Genomic DNA, 19,343 nt, shown 5'->3' with positions numbered 1-19,343 from the left:
AAAGAAGTGTGTTCTGGGCATCACGCTGTCTGGGCAATATAATTATTATTTATTTTTTATTAATAGGTCTTATATTAAGAATTTGAATAAAACTTTTGTTTTCTATTCGTGACAAGCGGCCACATCCACGCTTCAATACACTGACCCATCCACATATACAAAGCCCCTTTCACACTGCCATTCCGGCAAACACACGGATAATGCGACCCGGCATTTGCTCCCGGGCCGCTAGATTTGGTCCATTCACACTGCCAGCGAAATACCGTAATATGTGCTCTTTCACACACACCCGTAACGGTCCCGGATCGAGTTGACACGTGACATCCGGATGTGACGTATAATGGTGAGCGATCTCCGCTTCAGAGCGGATAGTAAGGAGCTCCGTGGTCTCGACTTGTGTCCAGTTTGCACTCATTTCTGCTTGTTTAATTTTAGTTTCTTTTGTATACGAACACTCTCTGCGTTTAAAACACCGACGAGCTCTTCTGGCACTGCAGGGTTGTATTACTGAAAAAACAAGCTCTAGGAGTCGCACGATAACTACGCACACGTTGCGGCATTAGTTTCGGCTTTTGTTCACACAGCACTCGTCCCCGACCCGGGTTCAATTCGGTAATCAATTCCGGGACGCGGTTGCTTTCACACAGAAGGCGACCTGGCAATGTTCCGGGAATATTGCGGGTCCGACGTGCAGTGTGAAAGGGGCTCAAGTGGGATTCACTCGAAAAATGTGATGACTGATCAGTTATAAATAATCATGTCGAAATCAGGCTCATAAAAATGTCAGGAAAATACGATCCCTGGCTGCATGTCATTATCCATGGATCACTGAATCTGTGGTAAGTTGTAAGGACCACTATATCGAGCCCAACCTTTAGTTTAAACTGATAATTGTTTGCTATACTCGCATTTTCCTCTAAAAGCTGCGGTCATGAAGCAGCTCTTCTGCCACTCAGACTGAGGGGGCGTGTTCCGGCGGGGAAGTGACATCGATGCATTCCCTCTATAAGGAAAGGCAAAACCGAAGTGTTCTCATTGCTTTGTAAACATGGCTGTTGACCAGCAACTAGCGGTATTGTTGTTTATGCTAAATGCTCATATGACTTCATGTTTTTTGATATTGACTTCTTTCCGGAGAGTTAATGAGATAACGTGTACGCTGGAAGCAAAGCTTGCGGAGAGTAGGAAACAATGTGAAGCAGCGAGACTTAGAGCACAGAGGTGCCATCGGATGCTAAAAGCTACCACTCTGTGTACACGGCTCATGCAACTGGGTGTTTCTGATAGAAGAATGTGGATGCTACGAAGACCTCAAGGTGCTGTGTTTTGGCTGTGTTTATGTCCTCGAAAACTTCACCGCCGATCAGTGGCATCAGCACTTTCACATGTCACACACAACGTTTGAGTTTGTTCTGCAACTTGTTGAGCGAAGTCTGAGACGAAAGTCTACAAACTGGAGAAAGCCACTTAAACCACGCCGTAGATTGGCTATTGTTTTGTAGTGGTATGCTACCCCTGGCGAATACCGCACAATCAGTTGTCTTTTTGGTGTGGGGCTATCGACTGTTTGTACTCTGGTTCATGAAGTGACTGCGACATTGAAGAGAGAACTTTTCAGAATTTGTTTTTTCAAAGCCTTCAGCTTACTGATGACTTGCGCTTTCTCTCTCGAGAAACCACGCTGTTGCATTTTTATTTTTATTTGCTCATAAACGACCGCATCACGTACCGTTCCACTGAGCTGGCGAACGATCTCAGCTTCATCGCGGATAGTAAGGAGCTCCGTGGTCCAGTTTGAGCACATTTCTTATTTTCTTCACATTTCTAAACCCTAACCCATTTCTTGTTTAATGTTAGTTTATTTTGTATACGAACACTCTCTGCGTTTAAAACACCAACTAGCTCTTCTGGCACTGCAGGGTTGTATTATTGAAAACACAAGCTCTAGGAGTCGCACGATAACTACGTCATCACTACGTCACATCCGTTGCGGCATTAGTTTTGGCTTTTGTTCACACAGCTCCCACAATAGCCCCTTTCACACTGCACGTCGGACCCGCAATATTCCCGGAGCATTGCCGGGTTGCCTTCTGTGTGAAAGCAACCACGTCCCGCAATTGATTACCGAATTGAACCCGGGTCGGGGACCTAGTAACATTGCGGGGTTCGATCCGGGACGAGTGCTGCGTGAAAAAAAGCCAAAACTAATGCCGCAACGTGTACGTAGTTATCGATTAGATAAAAAATACTTAGGCTATAAATGGACTACAACACACTGTGGTCGTGGATCAACATGTTGTTTCCACATCAAGATTCCTCAAACTTTAAACTTTTAAAAACACGCTCGCTCATTATGATCAGCGCTATATGAACACTTATCCACATTTTCATGAGAAATATTTTTTCTTTGTCGTTTTTTCCAAAAATGTAAGAAACTAATTTTGTTTATGCGTGCCTCTCTGAGATTTTTTATCTTAGTTTATATAAACATTAATATTACTTTCTTTGTGATTAAAGGCACAATATGTAATGTTTCAGCATTAAAAATATAAAAGATCACTATATCTATGTTATATATTTTTTTAAGTTGTGTGTTTACATTATCCCGACAGTTCCAATTAACTTCTAAATCCAGAGAAATTAATATTTTAATTCGAAGACACGGACCGTGTCTTTATTTCCGTTATGTCGCCCGTCTTTCACGTCATATCCACGTTTGCGTCTTGCTTCCTGCGAACTCGGCGGAACCGTCAAACTCAAAGAGGAACACTGACAGACAGTATAAGGGGAACACCCGTATAAAAAAGTCTGTATGATAATCATGACTACTCTTTGCCTGTACGTTTTGCCAGCTCAACAAAGCGCAAACGTACGGGTGAAAAAAAATGACCCGAGAAGATTTTGGGACAGTAGAAGAAGCAAGAGACGTGTAAACCTTGGAGAAGCCTTTGAAAGATGGCGAAATCTTCGTGACAAGCTCGGACTGCAGAGAGATGCTGATCTCGCTTTCGTTTTAATAAACAGGTCATTTAAGTAACCATTCAGCTAACATAATAATCATATAATCATAACATGCTGTATGTTTGCATATTGCATAGCGATCTTGACCACATTGAGACGCGTTCAGCTGAATACGTATAACGTTACATTTTGTATTGCATCGGCTTTTCAAACAGGCGGATTCTGTGTTTTTGGAGACTGAAACTGAGACTTTTTAAAACTGATTCAAAAGTATATTTCTATCCGTATATTTGGTGACACGATGATGTCATGTGTAAAACGCAGATGGACTAGCTATTATTGGTTTTATATGTAGCTGGAGAAAGTAACGTTAGCTTCATAAGGTAATATGCCACTATCTTGGTCAATTAATATAAGGTGACCGTCACTTTTATCATATGTTAATACTAGCTACATATAATATTGATTTAATAATGATCTACTTATTCATATATCTCTGAGTTCCAAAATAAATGTTTATTTGAATGATTGATGAACGAGGGGAGCGACACAGCGCGTGTTCCAATGAACAACGTATTGCTGGTGCTGGTTCTCTCATTTACTGTTTTATGTTGGTAATGATAAACTAAATTGACATTTATTTCCTTATTGAACAGTTGATATACAGAATGTTCGACAATCGCGGATGCCATGTCAACATATCTATAATTTGAGTAACTCAAATTATGATGCGCGGTTAATATGTCAACATAGCCTACCAACTTATAGGTATGTTGGCATAGCGACCGCCCGCACAACATTCTGTCTCACACATTAGCTAACGCCACTGATAAGTTTGTTAAGTAACGGTAGCTCGCTGCTATTTCATTAGATTGACATTACATAAAGTGAAAAGCCGTAACTAAACTTAACAATAATAGAGATGTAATATAACAATCAATTACCTTGTCAGTGAGCATGTTTTCTGCTGGAGATGCCAGATTCGCTGGTTGACAGTGGCAATAATGACAACAACTCCCATGAGCCCACGCACTTTCCCGACGTCACCAAAGTACGTCAGTTGTTATTATTTTGAATGAGTGACCCCTAGTGGCCAAAAGTTGCATACTGCACGTTTAAGATCATTATGCCTCATCATTGTGCCACAAATAGACTTTAAAGGGGTGGTTACATGCAATATCACTTTTTTAACTTTAGTTAGTGTGTAATGTCGCTGCTTGAGCATAAACAGTATCTGCAAAGTTACAGCGCTGAAAGTTCAATGCAAACGGAGATATTGTCTTTTAAAGTTTCAGCAGTTTATTGCCTACAAAAATGGCCGGTTTGGACTACAATGAGCTTCTTCCCGGGTTGGTGACATCATAAACCCTCACTAGTCTCCGCAGATGTGACTTCTGCCTGTAATGGGTGGGGTGTGGCGTTTCCGGACAACCTGTGCTTGGCACTTCAGCCAATAAAAATACATTTGGGATGGGCTTCATAGAAGCAGGAAGCAAACAAGCCGTTCAAAGGGCAGTGGAGACAGCAGTGTGGAATAAAGGTAAAGTATATGAAAAATATGGTATTAGGACATGTTATACTGCGCCCCATAAACACAACCAAGCCCAGAAAAAAAACATGGAACCACCCCTTTAAAGATTATCTTATACTGTGTTACATTTGATTATATGTTTACCATTTGCTAATTCGCCAAAAAAAAAAAAACGCGCTTTTACCATCTCTGAAGCACTAACGACGTTAGCTATGGCCGTATCAATTTCCAATCTTATGTCCTTTTTCTTAGACGATAGAAAAACCATAGATCGAGAAGAGAACCACCTTAAATCTGGACATGTACAGTGCAGCTTTCATTCAACGACTTGGTTGCATCTCAGGACAAAACAAAACACCATTGTCAAACTACAATCTCTCAACATAAATACATAACTGGTAATCGGATACCTTAGTATCACATAATTCTGTGTCCAAAAATATTTGGAAAAACTACAATTTGAAATGACTAAATAAATATATAATGTTATGTATATTAACCGAAAGGTAAACTTCTAAGAAAGTGAGGCTGAAACACGGGCTAGTGAGAGATTTCATGTTTGTCACGATAACGTCTAAAGGACCCGCCAGGGATATCATTAGGCCTATTTTAGGGGGGCTGAAGCTACCCCAAAATGTTCCTATGCCCCCCCTAAATGATAATAAGAACAACAATAACAAATTGATTTATCAATAACTGTATCCTCATTCATATTTAGACGGCAACAAATTATATATATCCAGCTACCAAAAGTAGCCGAAAAGTCGGAAGTTGGACAGAAGTACAAAGAGCCCCGTAATGCATCGCACCGTCTCGCTGCATTTGTGTGAACTGTGGCAGCTTTCAGAGCGTTAAGACTGCTGCAAGTAACACCTGTGCAAGTAACGCTCGTTTCACACATACTCCGTTTGTAGTGCGTATGCGGTGTGTATTTTTTTCCGTACATATGTTTACGGATTACAGCTTTTACACTACATGCGGTCACGGTCCGGCGATACATTCCAGGAGTATACATTCCACCGTATAGAGCAGTGCGGAGATCGTTTCTGCTTCGAGTCTATTTTTCCGCTGTGCTGGATGCGCTGAATTAAAGTGTGTAATAAAGTTCGTGGATGAAAGGAAGGAGGTGGGAACCGGCAAATGTTTAACAACTTTTATTAAATAAACAAAACGAAAGTAAACCTCGGGCAGCCCCTCACGGACGACTGCCCACAAACACATAACTCAACATAAAGTCCAGGCCTGGTCCTCTCTCGTCTTCCGCTGCCTTCGCTCCTCCTTTTATGCTCCCGTCACTTGGCCGCGAGACGAGACCGGTGTGTCACGCAGCTGGTACTCATTACCGCTCGTCACCGGCCCGCTCTGGCGGTCCCTCGCCCCGCTGGTTGCCACACTACAAAGTGACAGTGCAATGTTCGCATTAAAATTAACATGCAGCAGCGGCGCTCGTCCATGGAGGGCGCCGACCTGCATGCCTGGTTTTATTTTTATTATTTAATAATCTCTCATGTTGAAACATAATGTGTATTAAGTATATGCTAATAATGGTCTTACTTTAGAATGTGTTTAGAACTCACTCTGATATTTGCATTCACTTTCAACGCTGTTACGTTTATCATGTTGCTGCAGTAGCCAATAGGCTGTCTTCCTGGGCTCCCGCAGTGCTGTAATTTAAGCCGATGGTTCTCCGGTTGCTACGCAAAAAAAGTTTATATTTCACCAATCATATGGTCACATAGCTCTGAGATTAGAGCAGCGCACTGCTGAACCACGGGACACTCAGCCTGGCAGGCGGGGCGGGCGAAGAACTAAAGTAGTCATGGGATTTGAACTTGCCCCAAATTAAGTTAAATTGCTTCGGAAGAAGAGCATTAGCAGAAAATCTCCTTGTAAAAGAACTCGGACCAGACAAGCCAGAAAGGAATAGGCGCGAGAAAAGGAGAAAACCTGCAAGAGCTTTTTCTGAGGTGGGTTCGATCAAAAGGCTTCGCTAACTAGCTGGCAATCTTTTGCTTCACTTGCTTACCGTTTAAAACAAGTGTGAGAGCTCGTGGACACAGACCTGAAATATATATATAATTTATCTTATATATAATTTATTATATATATATATATAACTTATATAATTTATCGTTATGTGTTTGCACTTTTTCTATCTGAACACGGAGCATAATAAACATGCAACTTGTTCATTATAATTACCTGTGAAACTGTTGATTTCTATGGCAGTTAAATTAATATAGTCTTTTTATTAGACTATTGGTATTGACTGGTTTGAGTTCTTTTATTGGTATAGGCAGTGGCGGATCTAGAAAATGTTACATGGGGGGCAAAGGGGTGGCAAGAGGTCTTGGCAGGGTGGCAGGGGTAGACGGTACATGGAAATCCTATATGTGAATTGCTTTAACAAAACCACTTTTAAACTACAGTACTTATTGTTTAATCATGCCCTTACACACTACAAAGGTGTTTAATTCACAACAGGAATAAGCCCAGCGTTCAAACAAAACAAAACAGTATAAAAAGCTAAATGAAAATATAAAAAAAGTACAATAATTGTGGGAACTGAAGGTCTACTCTCTTCCTCTCTGTCATCTTCCTCCTCCTGATCACTCTCTACCTCTGTCCCTCTCTCTGAATCTGGAGCCTCCTCTTCATCTCTCACTGATTCTTCTTTTTCCTCGTCTCCTTCACTTATTTCCTTGTCTCCTTCTGTCTTCTCCTGCTCTGACCCTCCTGGTCTCTCCAGTTTACTGCCTTCTCCTTCATTTCCCTCACCCTCTTCCTCCTGTGTACTTCTTTGTTTTTGTTTTTTTAGCAAAAAAGCTAGTAATATTCTTACTTTTAGCCTTCCTTTTCATGGTTAATAATTGCATCACAATAAGTGTATTGTGATTGTCACTAACATTTTAGAAATAACTGAATTTTATTAGGTTTAGTGACAACATGTTACAGTGTTTACATGGTACAATTTCTGGTAAGCTACGCTTTGTTATTTCAATTCAATTATATTATTGTGATTTGATTTAATATTGACTCATTTGGATAAATATTAGGCACACAAGGTGTAGCCCTAATCTCAAGAAAAAACAACTCACCTAATGCTGTAAACATACAGAGAGCCCTATCAGCTGGCAGTGTTATTCAAGGTTAAAAATAACTCAAATTAAAAAATGTATTATAAATAATAATAATAATTTGTTCGATTTATATAGTGCTTTTCAAGGCACTCAAAGTGCTTAAAATAATAACTTTATTTAATGATATAAATACAAATATAATATATGTAATATGGTACACTACACATATTTAGTAAAATACTCTCTAGCTCTAGCTATTATGATCATTTAATGGCTTTCCTAGAGGTAAATGTTATGTGACAATTGTTCTCCAGTTGTTTTATTGACCCCTTTGTTAGATTGATTGGTCGATATTATACATGAGGAATATACATTTAGGTAAGTTGTAGGCTGCTGTTTCTTTCAGCATTGTTCATTCGTGTTTATTTACTGCTAGTAGAGATGATCGGTCCACGTGCAGATCTGTCACGTAACATTTACAAGCGCCAAAACGGCATTTATTGTTTGAATTGCGTAATAAAAGTGACAGAATCTGAGAGCTGAGAATTTTTTTAAATATCAAAACTCAAAAGTAAGATAACCTGCTTTGTCTAGTCTGTCGGTCTCCGGCGCTAATTTTGGCTAACGTAGACTCGCTGTTTTTGCTGATGCTGAATCGTCTTAAGCACACAATACATTCATTACAAATTAATTTTAAGTTAAACGGGTGTTTAAACAACACCTGGGGAAACTTACTTCACCTTCAGGGGCTCTGGGGCAGCTCAGTCTCTCCAGTGGGTTTGTTGGGCTTTGCACCGCTGCAGACTCGCTCTGTGTGTGTGTGTGTGTGTGTGTGTGTGAGTGAGCCAGACAGAGCGAACGAACTCCGCTCTGCACGTTTGAATCAGGGACGTGTTTGAGGGGCGGGGCCGCGGGGGAGGGGAATTTTATGTATTTTAATGTTAATACATTTAAAATTTAAAATTAAATGGTTTACTTTTGGTAAATGCATTGGACATACTGGCAGTTCAGGTTATTTATACAAGTAGGACTACAGTTTTTGGAACATCAAAGTTAGGGGGGCAGCTGGGAGGGCAAGGCTCTGGAATGGGGGGGCACTTGCCCCCCTGTAGATCCGCCCCTGCTAAGGCCCGGATCACACAGAACGCGTTTTTGCAGCGAGAGGCGCCTTTTTTGAATGGATTTCGGTTGGCAGAGAGCGTTATGGGCGCTGCTTATGCGCCCTGGGCGCCTCGCGTTTTAACCGCTTGCTGCGCCTCACGCTTTTGAAGGAGAGCTCCTAGCGCATGAAGTTGAAAAAAAGTCAACTCTGAGCGGAAAAGCGCCCGATGTCATCGCGTTTATTTTCTTTTGTCCAATCGAATGAATGGAGAGGCGGGCCTTCCGTTGTGTTGACCGTTACATTGATTTGACTGACAGTACAGGTGATTCGGGGGTTGCATAGAAACATAAAAAAAAACTGCAGCGCACTTCTCTTTTCTGAATGAAAAATAGCTTACCAAAAAAGGCAGTGCACTGCACCTCGCGTTTTCGAACCTGAAAAACGCGTTCTGTGTGATCGGGGCCTAACACTTGATGACTGCTCTGTCAAGCCCTCGTCGTCAGTGAGGAACCTGGGTGTGCTCTTTGATACCAATCTTTCATTTGAAAGCCACGTTTATAGCATCTGTAAAACTGCATTCTACCATCTTAAAAATCGATCTAAATTACGGCACATCCTTACGATGCAAAATGCTGAACAGTTAGTACACTTCCCATAACACCTGATGTACTTGTTCATCATAAGAAGAGTGGCATCCACACTAATGTTAGTCTCTCTGTTTATCCCGAGGTTTACTGCAGTCGGCCGGATCCAGGCCGTGTCCGGATCGGATGGTGGACCTGCTTCTGGGCACAATAACTCTGATCTTTCAAGTATTCATACTCTTGTGTAATCGACGCCCCATCATAAACTTAATCTTAAATAAACCCGTCTCTTGTGTGATACACAGACATCTTTAATATTCCGATCTAATATGATTTCCGACCTGTAAGGCGGTCAGAATAATAATCATACACTGTTATTATTGGACTGAGCCCGACTGAGTCTGGTTTCTCCCAAGGTTTATTTTCTCCCTCATGCCCTGATGAGTTTTGGTTCCTTTGGTCGCCTTTGGCTTGGCTTGCTCAGTTGGGGACACTAAAGTTATGATCCAAGTTATTCAACTAAATATACAAATACAATGAATTAGGTCTTATTTAATTCTATAAACTATAATACTGATCTGCCAACATTTGGTATATGATAAATTAAATAAAATTGTTGCAGTATTGTCCTGTTTGACACTGTGAAGCTGCTTTGAAGCAATCGTCATTGTAAAAGTGCGATATAAATAAAGTTAATTGATTGATTGATTGATTGATTGATTAGAACACCTGAATTAAATTTGGAGGGGTGTATCAATTCATTTGGCAATATAGTATAGAGAAAAACATAACATGCATAACACAAATTACTGGTCATCCGTTCATCAACACAAGCCAAACTAGAGCGTTGGGAACTGTAGAATGAAGAGCTATTAGTAGAAAAGAGTTCATTATAAAGAGCATATTATGAGATATATTAAGCTTCTGAAAAATGCCCAACACTAACACGCAGACCACTTCTCAAGATCAGGTACGCCAATGTTATTTATACAAAATATTCTTTATTGAACAATAATATTTCATGAACAATTAACAGGCATTATACAAATAATAAGAAATTTGTACAATAGCAAACAGACATTCAGTAAAAAGTTGAATAAAAATAAGTTATCAAAATTAACTTTGCCCTCAATCATTGATCGGACTACACCATCTACATTGCATTTACATGTGTGGTCACCAAATACTGCTAGATGCAAATGTTACTGCCTCAAAACGAGGAGCCAGGGGCTACCAGGGCTACAAAGTTGCTTAAAGTTGAAGACCCCTGTGAATGAACGTGTAGATAAATAGTGAAGGAGCTCGACTTGCGTGAAGAAATTCATCATAAATGTGCATTAAAACAGTTTTTTAAGTGACGCAACGGCCGGTAAACATCGTCTCTTCGTAATGGAGTCAGACAGTGAAGAGGTTGCAGTTGGGATAAATGTCAACTCTTAAGGCCTTTGCACACTGAGTCCGTAATTCGCATGCCAAATTAACGCATGTCAAAAAATAAATTCGACCTCACGTTATGTCAATCACACCTGCACAGCTGCCTCCGAAACTTTCGTCCATCAAAAAAAATTCGGAACATGTTCGATTTTCTGCGGTTTCGCATTCGTAAAAACGCATTTTGAGAGATGTTTTGACAACTCCACCTCTCAGACTCCGTAAACCCACACTGAGAGCCAGGGCTGCAGCAGCGCCTGTTTGCCTGTCGTTACGTCATATGACGCGTTCTCTAGGAAAAGGCCGGTTTTTGGAGCGTAGCTTAGAACAGGCACTTTTTTTTCTTAATTTCTGCCCGTGGGTGTTGTAAAATAAATTTACATTTTCATACGATATTGTGTATAAATTGAAAGATGGCCTTTAAGCCTTTTGGGACCACTCAGCCTGCTAGATGCTAAGCTGAGTGAAGAAGCAGACAAAGACAGGAAATGTGACATCCAGAGCGGGTTTTACAGGAACTTCAGGGGCGACCAAAAGAGAGGAATTCTGACATGACATGCAGCTCTGACAATCCTCTTCATGTCTTATTCTGTGTCCTGAAAAACACACACTACAAGGTTATAGTCTACATACAGTCTTGTTCAAAATAATAGCAGTACAATGTGACTAACCAGAATAATCAAGGTTTTTCGTATATTTTTTTATTGCTACGTGGCAAACAAGTTACCAGTAGGTTCAGTAGATTCTCAGAAAACAAATGAGACCCAGCATTCATGATATGCACGCTCTTAAGGCTGTGCAATTGGGCAATTAGTTGAATTAGTTGAAAGGGGTGTGTTCAAAAAAATAGCAGTGTGGCATTCAATCACTGAGGTCATCAATTTTGTGAAGAAACAGGTGTGAATCAGGTGGCCCCTATTTAAGGATGAAGCCAACACTTGTTGAACATGCATTTGAAAGCTGAAGAAAATGGGTCGCTCAAGACATTGTTCAGAAGAACAGCGTACTTTGATTAAAAAGTTGATTAGAGAGGGGAAAACCTATAAAGAGGTGCAAAAAATGATAGGCTGTTCAGCTAAAATGATCTCCAATGCCTTAAAATGGAGAGCAAAACCAGAGAGACGTGGAAGAAAACGGAAGACAACCATCAAAATGGATAGAAGAATAACCAGAATGGCAAAGGCTCAGCCAATGATCACCTCCAGGATGATCAAAGACAGTCTGGAGTTACCTGTAAGTACTGTGACAGTTAGAAGACGTCTGTGTGAAGCTAATCTATTTTCAAGAATCCCCCGCAAAGTCCCTCTGTTAAAAAAAAGGCATGTGCAGAAGAGGTTACAATTTGCCAAAGAACACATCAACTGGCCTAAAGAGAAATGGAGGAACATTTTGTGGACTGATGAGAGTAAAATTGTTCTTTTTGGGTCCAAGGGCCACAGGCAGTTTGTGAGACGACCCCCAAACTCTGAATTCAAGCCACAGTACACAGTGAAGACAGTGAAGCATGGAGGTGCAAGCATCATGATATGGGCATGTTTCTCCTACTATGGTGTTGGGCCTATTTATCGCATACCAGGGATCATGGATCAGTTTGCATATGTTAAAATACTTGAAGAGGTCATGTTGCCCTATGCTGAAGAGGACATGCCCTTGAAATGGTTGTTTCAACAAGACAATGACCCAAAACACACTAGTAAACGGGCAAAGTCTTGGTTCCAAACCAACAAAATTAATGTTATGGAGTGGCCAGCCCAATCTCCAGACCTTAATCCAATTGAGAACTTGTGGGGTGATATCAAAAATGCTGTTTCTGAAGCAAAACCAAGAAATGTGAATGAATTGTGGAATGTTGTTAAAGAATCATGGAGTGGAATAACAGCTGAGAGGTGCCACAAGTTGGTTGACTCCATGCCACACAGATTTCAAGCAGTTTTAAAAAACTGTGGTCATACAACTAAATATTAGTTTAGTGATTCACAGGATTGCTAAATCCCAGAACAAAAAAAATGTTTGTACAAAATAGTTTTGAGTTTGTACAGTCAAAGGTAGACACTGCTATTTTTTTGAACACACCCCTTTCAACTAATTGCCCAATTGCACAGCCTTAAGAGCGTGCATATCATGAATGCTGGGTCTCATTTGTTTTCTGAGAATCTACTGAACCTACTGGTAACTTGTTTGCCACGTAGCAATAAAAAATATACTAAAAACCTTGATTATTCTGGTTAGTCACATTGTACTGCTATTATTTTGAACAAGACTGTACATTACAATTATAATCTTTCAAATGAAAAGGGAATATATCTTTCAAATAATTTGTAGCTGATCTTAAACTCAGTACCTTAAACCACTCATGTTGAAGGATTTCCCCCAAATCAATCCGTTGTCTTGGGCTTTCCTGCAGGAGGGATCGAATCAGGCGGCAGCATTCTGTGCAGAACGATGGAAGAGATTCGGATTATTACCGGAAACTTTACACCTGCTTTATTTGTATTAAGCAGTAAGATAAACTATTATGTTATTATATTTCAGCATAAACACACATCGTCAGACAAGTCATGAATAGGGTTGGGCATCGAGAGCCGGTTCTAACTTGGTTTTGGTTTCCATAGTGCCCCCCTGATTTCCGGAAGTGCTTGCCGGCTAAAGTGGCGCTCTAAAGTGTGGATTTATTTCACTTTAAGGGTGCGTTCACACTTGTGTCATGTTTGGTGCGATTAATTGTTTAGTGCGGTTCATTTGAACACACGTGAACACTGCCATCCGAACCCTGGTGCGCACCAAACAAGCGGACCGAGACCGCTAAAAAGATGAGTCTCGGTCCGCTTCCAAACGAACTCTGGTGCGGTTCGATTGATATATGAACGCAACACGCACCAAAGACATGTAAACAAACCAAAAACAGGACGTGATGTCACAAGATGAGACGCATAGTCAGCTGATTTGACGACGCAGAAAGATCGGTGTATCCGAAATGAGGAACGTTAACGTTAGAGGGCAGACGTGGAGCAACGAGGTTACCTGGTTCTTCTCATCAAAGGACCTGTGTTGCCCATTTGACGGCACAGACGACAGAACTGCACCGTCTCTTTTGCATTAGAGACGGCTGTCTCTTTTCTGCACAACGGAGGAAATCCTGCTGCTGTTTTGAACATTTTATGAGCTCTTCTTGAGTTCTCAGCGGGTAAAAATAATGCCATATGTACACGCATAAAATGATCGTGTGTAATCAGCACACAGCGTTGTTTTGAATGTTCGGTAAGCAGCTCCTACGTCATGTAAGCCAACCAATCAGGTTGTGAGCGTCTCCCTATGCCTTTGGTTTGGTAACTTTAAGGTCGCTGTTAAAAATGCAGTGTGAACGCTAAGCGGACCAGGACTATATGTTTTGTTTTTTTGTCCGGACCAAACGAACCAAACTACTAGTGTGAACCGACCCTTAAAAAGCCTGGGTCGGCACAGTGCAACTAATGTTGTCAAATATATCCTTGTTTCGATGTGTAACGATACAGAAATATCTGAAAGGAAATGATACTCAGTTTAGCTGCACTCTCCTCTCCGACCAGCAACGAGTTGACACGCACCGGCATATTCTCATTCAGCCCAGTTAACCCTCTGAGCACGGCGAACGCGCGCTCTAATGGATTTTTCCCCATGACAGCGTGTTAGTGTGTATGTGAGATCCGTCACATAATTCTACTAATCCCCGCGGATTTCACGCTCACATCTGAAGCACACACACATACTATTAATAAAGCCGCCTCTGACATACAGGTGCAAACATTTGCTTTTTTTTCAGAGCTTGGTCAAATACACTCAAAAACTTTCTCAGTCCACATCTTGAAGAGTATTAACGTAGACAGTTCAGGAAGAAGGAGTAACAGGAACAGTGATTAGGATCCAAGTTAGGTCTTAAAGGACAGCACTTATTTGTTAATCAAACTACAAATAGACTAATGATCACACTGCTCTGACTGATCAACTTGTGTAACTTTAATGGTTTCATCTGGAGGCTTTTTAATGTTTTACAATGAACGTTATCCAATGTTATTTTAAATTTAATTACTTTAAATGTCTTTTTTTCTTTCTTTATAAGTTTAAAAGTTTCTTACCTGAATGTTAGACATACCTGAAAAAATAAAGCAGTCTTATTTCATTTGTATATTTTATTCTATTGTATTTATTTTTGCTATTGTTTGTAATCTGTTAATTTGTTATTTTATTACGGTTTCATCTTTTTAAATCGAAATCAAGCTCACACAGAACGCTTTTTTAATGTTCGAAAGGCGCAGTGCACTCCCTGTTTGGTAAGTGTTTTTCATTCAGAAAAGAGAAGTGCGCTGCAGGTTTTTATGTTTCTAGGCAACCCCCGAATCACCTGTACTGTCAGTCAAATCAAAACGGTCAACACAACGGAAGGCCCGCCTCTCCATTCATTCGATTGGACAAAAGAAAATAAACGCGATGACATCGGGCGCTTTTCCGCTCAGAGTTGACTTTTTTCAACTTCATGCGCTCGGAGCTCTCCTTCAAAAACGCGAGGCGCAGCAAGCGGTTAAAACGCGAGGCGCCCAGGGCGCATAAGCAGCGCGCATAACACTCTGCCAACCGAAATCCATTCAAAAAAGGCGCCTCTCGCTGCAAAACGCATTCTGTGTGATCGGGCCTTATGTGTTACTTTTTCCTCAGTTTGTTTTGTATGATTTTGGTCTTCTTTGTTGTGATGTATGGCTTCTTACCGTTTGATAAGCCAGGCATAGACCAGGTGTTGTCATCAATCATTCGTCTGTCTCTGCGTTCTGGGAAGCGTCCACACACCAACAGGAATAAGAGCACTCCTAGAGACCACACAGTAGCTGGTTTCCCGTGATACTTTCCCTCTGTGCGGTACTCAGGTGGGCGGTAGTCTACAGTGCCTGTAGGAAAGAGATTTGTCTGAAGCTTGAAACACCAATGACTGATGTTATTTCATTTTAAACAATGCTGAGATGTTGTGCCACCAATTTAGCTTGTCACTAGAACTTAAGTCCCAAACTACAGGTCTGATTAATACATACCTCTGAATTTTTCATAGCCAGATTCCTGCAGGAGATCCCCACATCCAAAGTCAATCAGTTTGACCTCATATGTTTCTGTGTTGATCAGCAGGTTCTCCAACTTAATGTCCCGGTGAAAAACTCCACGGCGACAGCACACGTGAGCAGCCATTGTTGTCTGCGTCATGATAAACCGCGCCGTGTCCTCGTTGAGGGTGCCATCGTGAAAGTTGAGAAAATCCCACAGATCTTTGCAGGGTGAGGGACGCTCCAAGACCAGGATATACTGGTCAGGCTGGTCCTGCCAGTCCAGCAGCTCAATGATCTCTGGAACTTTGGGGCCATTATTAACGAGGATTAACAGGCCGACCTCTAATGGGAGCGGTGCGGGATGACCAGCCTGAAGGAAAGATCATTGTTATATGACGGTGTTATCGTTATGTCAACACATTTTAATTTGAAGACCGTGGGAAAACAGCGTAGCGAGTGTAGCATACTTACAATGTGGATGTATTTCATGTCCTTTGGCTTTCTGGCAATTTTCACTGCCACCTGATCAACCAAAAAAAGTGTCAAGTGCAGTAAATAGTATAAAATATACATTAAAAAGGACTTCAACTGGATATAGTGAGACAAAACTATTTGATTGCTAATAAGGAAATGACAATACCTCAAGGCCATCCTCCAAGCGTTTTCCCTCAAACACAGAGCCGTATCCTCCCTCACCAAGCATTCTGCCGATTTCATACCGGCTCAAAATGTTGTCTGTTAAAAGAGGAATCGTTTTAGATGATTGGAGAGAAGTGAGTGTAATGTTTGAGGTTATGGCCATAAACTCACCCTCCGGTGTCCCGTCCACTCTGCTGTTGTGACCTGGTGCTGGACTGACTGGAAGGGTTTCAACCTGCTGATCTGCAGGAGGAAGGACTTCAAGACCACTGGAGAGAGAGTCCTGAGGACCATGATGAGCACAGGCACTGTCCTGTAGAGAACTCTGATCTAAAGCGGGGAATATCAGACAAATAATAATTAAACACTGCATAGTTATATCATGGTGATTCTTCAGGAATGTTTAAAAAATAAACGTTCTTCGATGTTTTATCTGTTCATATATAAGAAATGTCCTTGATAAAAACAATCTGATCATGACTTTATAACATGTCCACTTCATCCCATGGAACAGAAATTAATGAACGACGTTCCCACTGATGGATACTGATTTAAACCTGGACATTATGATGCTCTAGTAGACAGAAAACAGTTAGCCTACACATTTAGAAATGGTCATATGATTTACCCTCAGTGTGTCTCTCATATATCGCAGTGTTATCTTGGTCTGAGCTGCTGCTCCAGTTCCAGTGAAGAGACGGCAGCTTCTCAAAACTATCCATCCTCCTCCTCTTTCTCACTGGCATCTCATTTTCCTCACCATCACTGGCAGGCTGATGGTTTTCAGCCACATCGGTGCTGGATGTTGAGGACGTGCCACTTTGAGAACTTTGTTTTCTTTTTTGGCCGATGGTAAAAGATGTCCGCTTGGTTTCATCTGTGTTTAAAGATATATGACATGTCCTGGAATAAAAATCTGATCATGGCCTGGATCGAATCTTCTGAGTTTTCATCAAATGTCATATTTCTAATGAATGACACTAGGTTTCCATTAATGTATACTTATATCTAGCTGAAAATGATGTAGACTTTATGATGTACAGAGCTGTGATAAACAGAAAACAACTGGTCATTGGATTTACCCTCAGCGTGTCTCTCACTAATGTCTGCAGTGGTCTGACCCTGACCTGAGCTGCTGATCCAGTGAAGAGAGCGCAGCTCTACAGAGCTGTACTTCCTCCACTGTCTCTCCTGACTATCACTTTCCTCACTAACAGACTGATCATATAACACACAGAAGACATTTGACTTGGATTTCTTCCCATATCACAAGAAACAAAGAACATATCAAACAGATGCACAAAAATGTGTCAAAATCTTCCAAATATTAATTAACATTCATGCTAATTTGTAGCTTTTTGTGGTCAAATATACCTCAAACCATTTAAGGTAAACTGCAGAAGGGGCTTGACCATGATGATCTGCAGGAGGAAAGACTTCAAGACCACTGGCTAGAGGATCCCGAGGAGGACCATGATGAGCACAGGCACTGTCCTGAAGAGAATCTAAAGCAGAATACCAAACAAAGGCATTTTACAATAAATAATAGCCCAATGATTATTAAACATTGCATTCTCATGTTAAGGGGAGATTCAAAATAAAATATTTATGCCAAATCTGATCACTGGCTTGATCAAACTTCAGTTGTATTTCGATTTAATTTGTGATGGATTTGTAACGTATGGTAATGATATTTCAATGATATTCTCCAATGGTCATTTGATTTACCCTCAGCTCTAGTAATCTGGTCTGAGCTGCTGCTCCAGTCACGGTAGTTCAGCTTCACAAAACTGTCCGTCCTTCTCATCTTCCTCATTGGCATCTCGTTTTCCTCGCCCGCACTAACGGGCTGATGGTTTTCCGCCGCATCGGTGCTGGATGTTGAGAATGTGCTCTGGTGGGAGTCGTACTCGTTCACCTGAGCGCTAGAACTACGCTTTCTCTTCAGTGCCATGATAACAGTTGTCCACTTGGGTAACTCTATCATATAAACTTCAGAGAAGAAGCAAAGAGAAGCAGACTGAGAAAACTGACGGTAAAGTTTGCAGGTTTCACTCGCGCGACTTTGTTCAACGTTCCGCTTCTTTATGACGCCATCGCGCATTCCGAGGCGCATTTTTCGAAAGCGCGTGACATCTGAGAAAATGCTTATTTCCTTTCCTTGCTTCAATTTATATTTCTTAGGTATATTTAGGAAATGTTTCTACTTAAGACGTCTTGCCTCAAGGGCCTCGCTTAACTTTCACTACACAATAAAAACAACATTTTACTCTACAAATCTAAATTAATTCCACAGCCTAACCAATCTAAAAACACATTCATAGACCACTATTATTAAAAAAAGTAATAGTTTAGGTTTTATTTTATTTATATAATTTAAGTATTTATTTATTTATTGAAGATTTTCTAATAAAGAGTATAACCATACACAATTTGTCAAAATGTAATTTGTGACATTTCTGGTCAAGTGGAATATTAAAACACTATGCAGGTTATGTTTATAGTTGCTTAACAGCTACAAATTATATTATAACCTATAGATTAGTTAAAGCTGCAGTCCATAACTTTTGTTGGTTAAAAAAAATATAAAATCAAATTTTGAGCAAGTACATAACCAGCTGGTGTTCAAAACGATCCCCTTGCCTTAGCCTGATTCCCAACGGTAAGCTTGTAGTGATGCGTTATGATTGGAGCGGTACTGGTTGCTTTCCGCAGGATATTCGAGCATGGTGCTTTTCCTCTATGTGTCATTATGTCACTTTGTGCATTATTGTGATATATCGTATTAACGTTTACCGGCACATGTCTAATTTGCAGACATATATTGGATATAATATGCCTTCTATATTGGATCTGGCAGGAATGGTGCAGCACACTTATGTGAGTAAAACATGTTTTATATATGTGATAGTATTGCATTGTTACAGATCGTTTTGATTACGTGTACGT

General features: G+C 40.7%; 1 protein-coding gene across 1 annotated transcript; it reads right to left on the bottom strand.

The window, feature by feature from the left end:
* Positions 1 to 10,627: 10,627 nt before the first annotated feature.
* Positions 10,628 to 16,482, bottom strand: LOC137079442 (serine/threonine-protein kinase pim-3-like). Its single transcript, XM_067447397.1, has 6 exons — positions 16,396 to 16,482; positions 16,227 to 16,277; positions 15,747 to 16,125; positions 15,429 to 15,605; positions 13,031 to 13,119; positions 10,628 to 11,285 (listed from the first exon to the last, which is right to left on the bottom strand). Exons 1-6 carry the CDS (start codon positions 16,456 to 16,458, stop codon positions 11,274 to 11,276), a joined length of 771 nt encoding a protein of 256 aa, XP_067303498.1. The 5' UTR covers positions 16,459 to 16,482; the 3' UTR covers positions 10,628 to 11,273.
* Positions 16,483 to 19,343: the final 2,861 nt, after the last annotated feature.

This window comes from Pseudorasbora parva, chromosome 6, assembly GCF_024679245.1.
Source record: "Pseudorasbora parva isolate DD20220531a chromosome 6, ASM2467924v1, whole genome shotgun sequence".
In the NCBI taxonomy this organism is placed as follows: Eukaryota; Metazoa; Chordata; class Actinopteri; order Cypriniformes; family Gobionidae; genus Pseudorasbora; species Pseudorasbora parva.
This window is presented reverse-complemented; position numbering and strand designations above follow the sequence as displayed.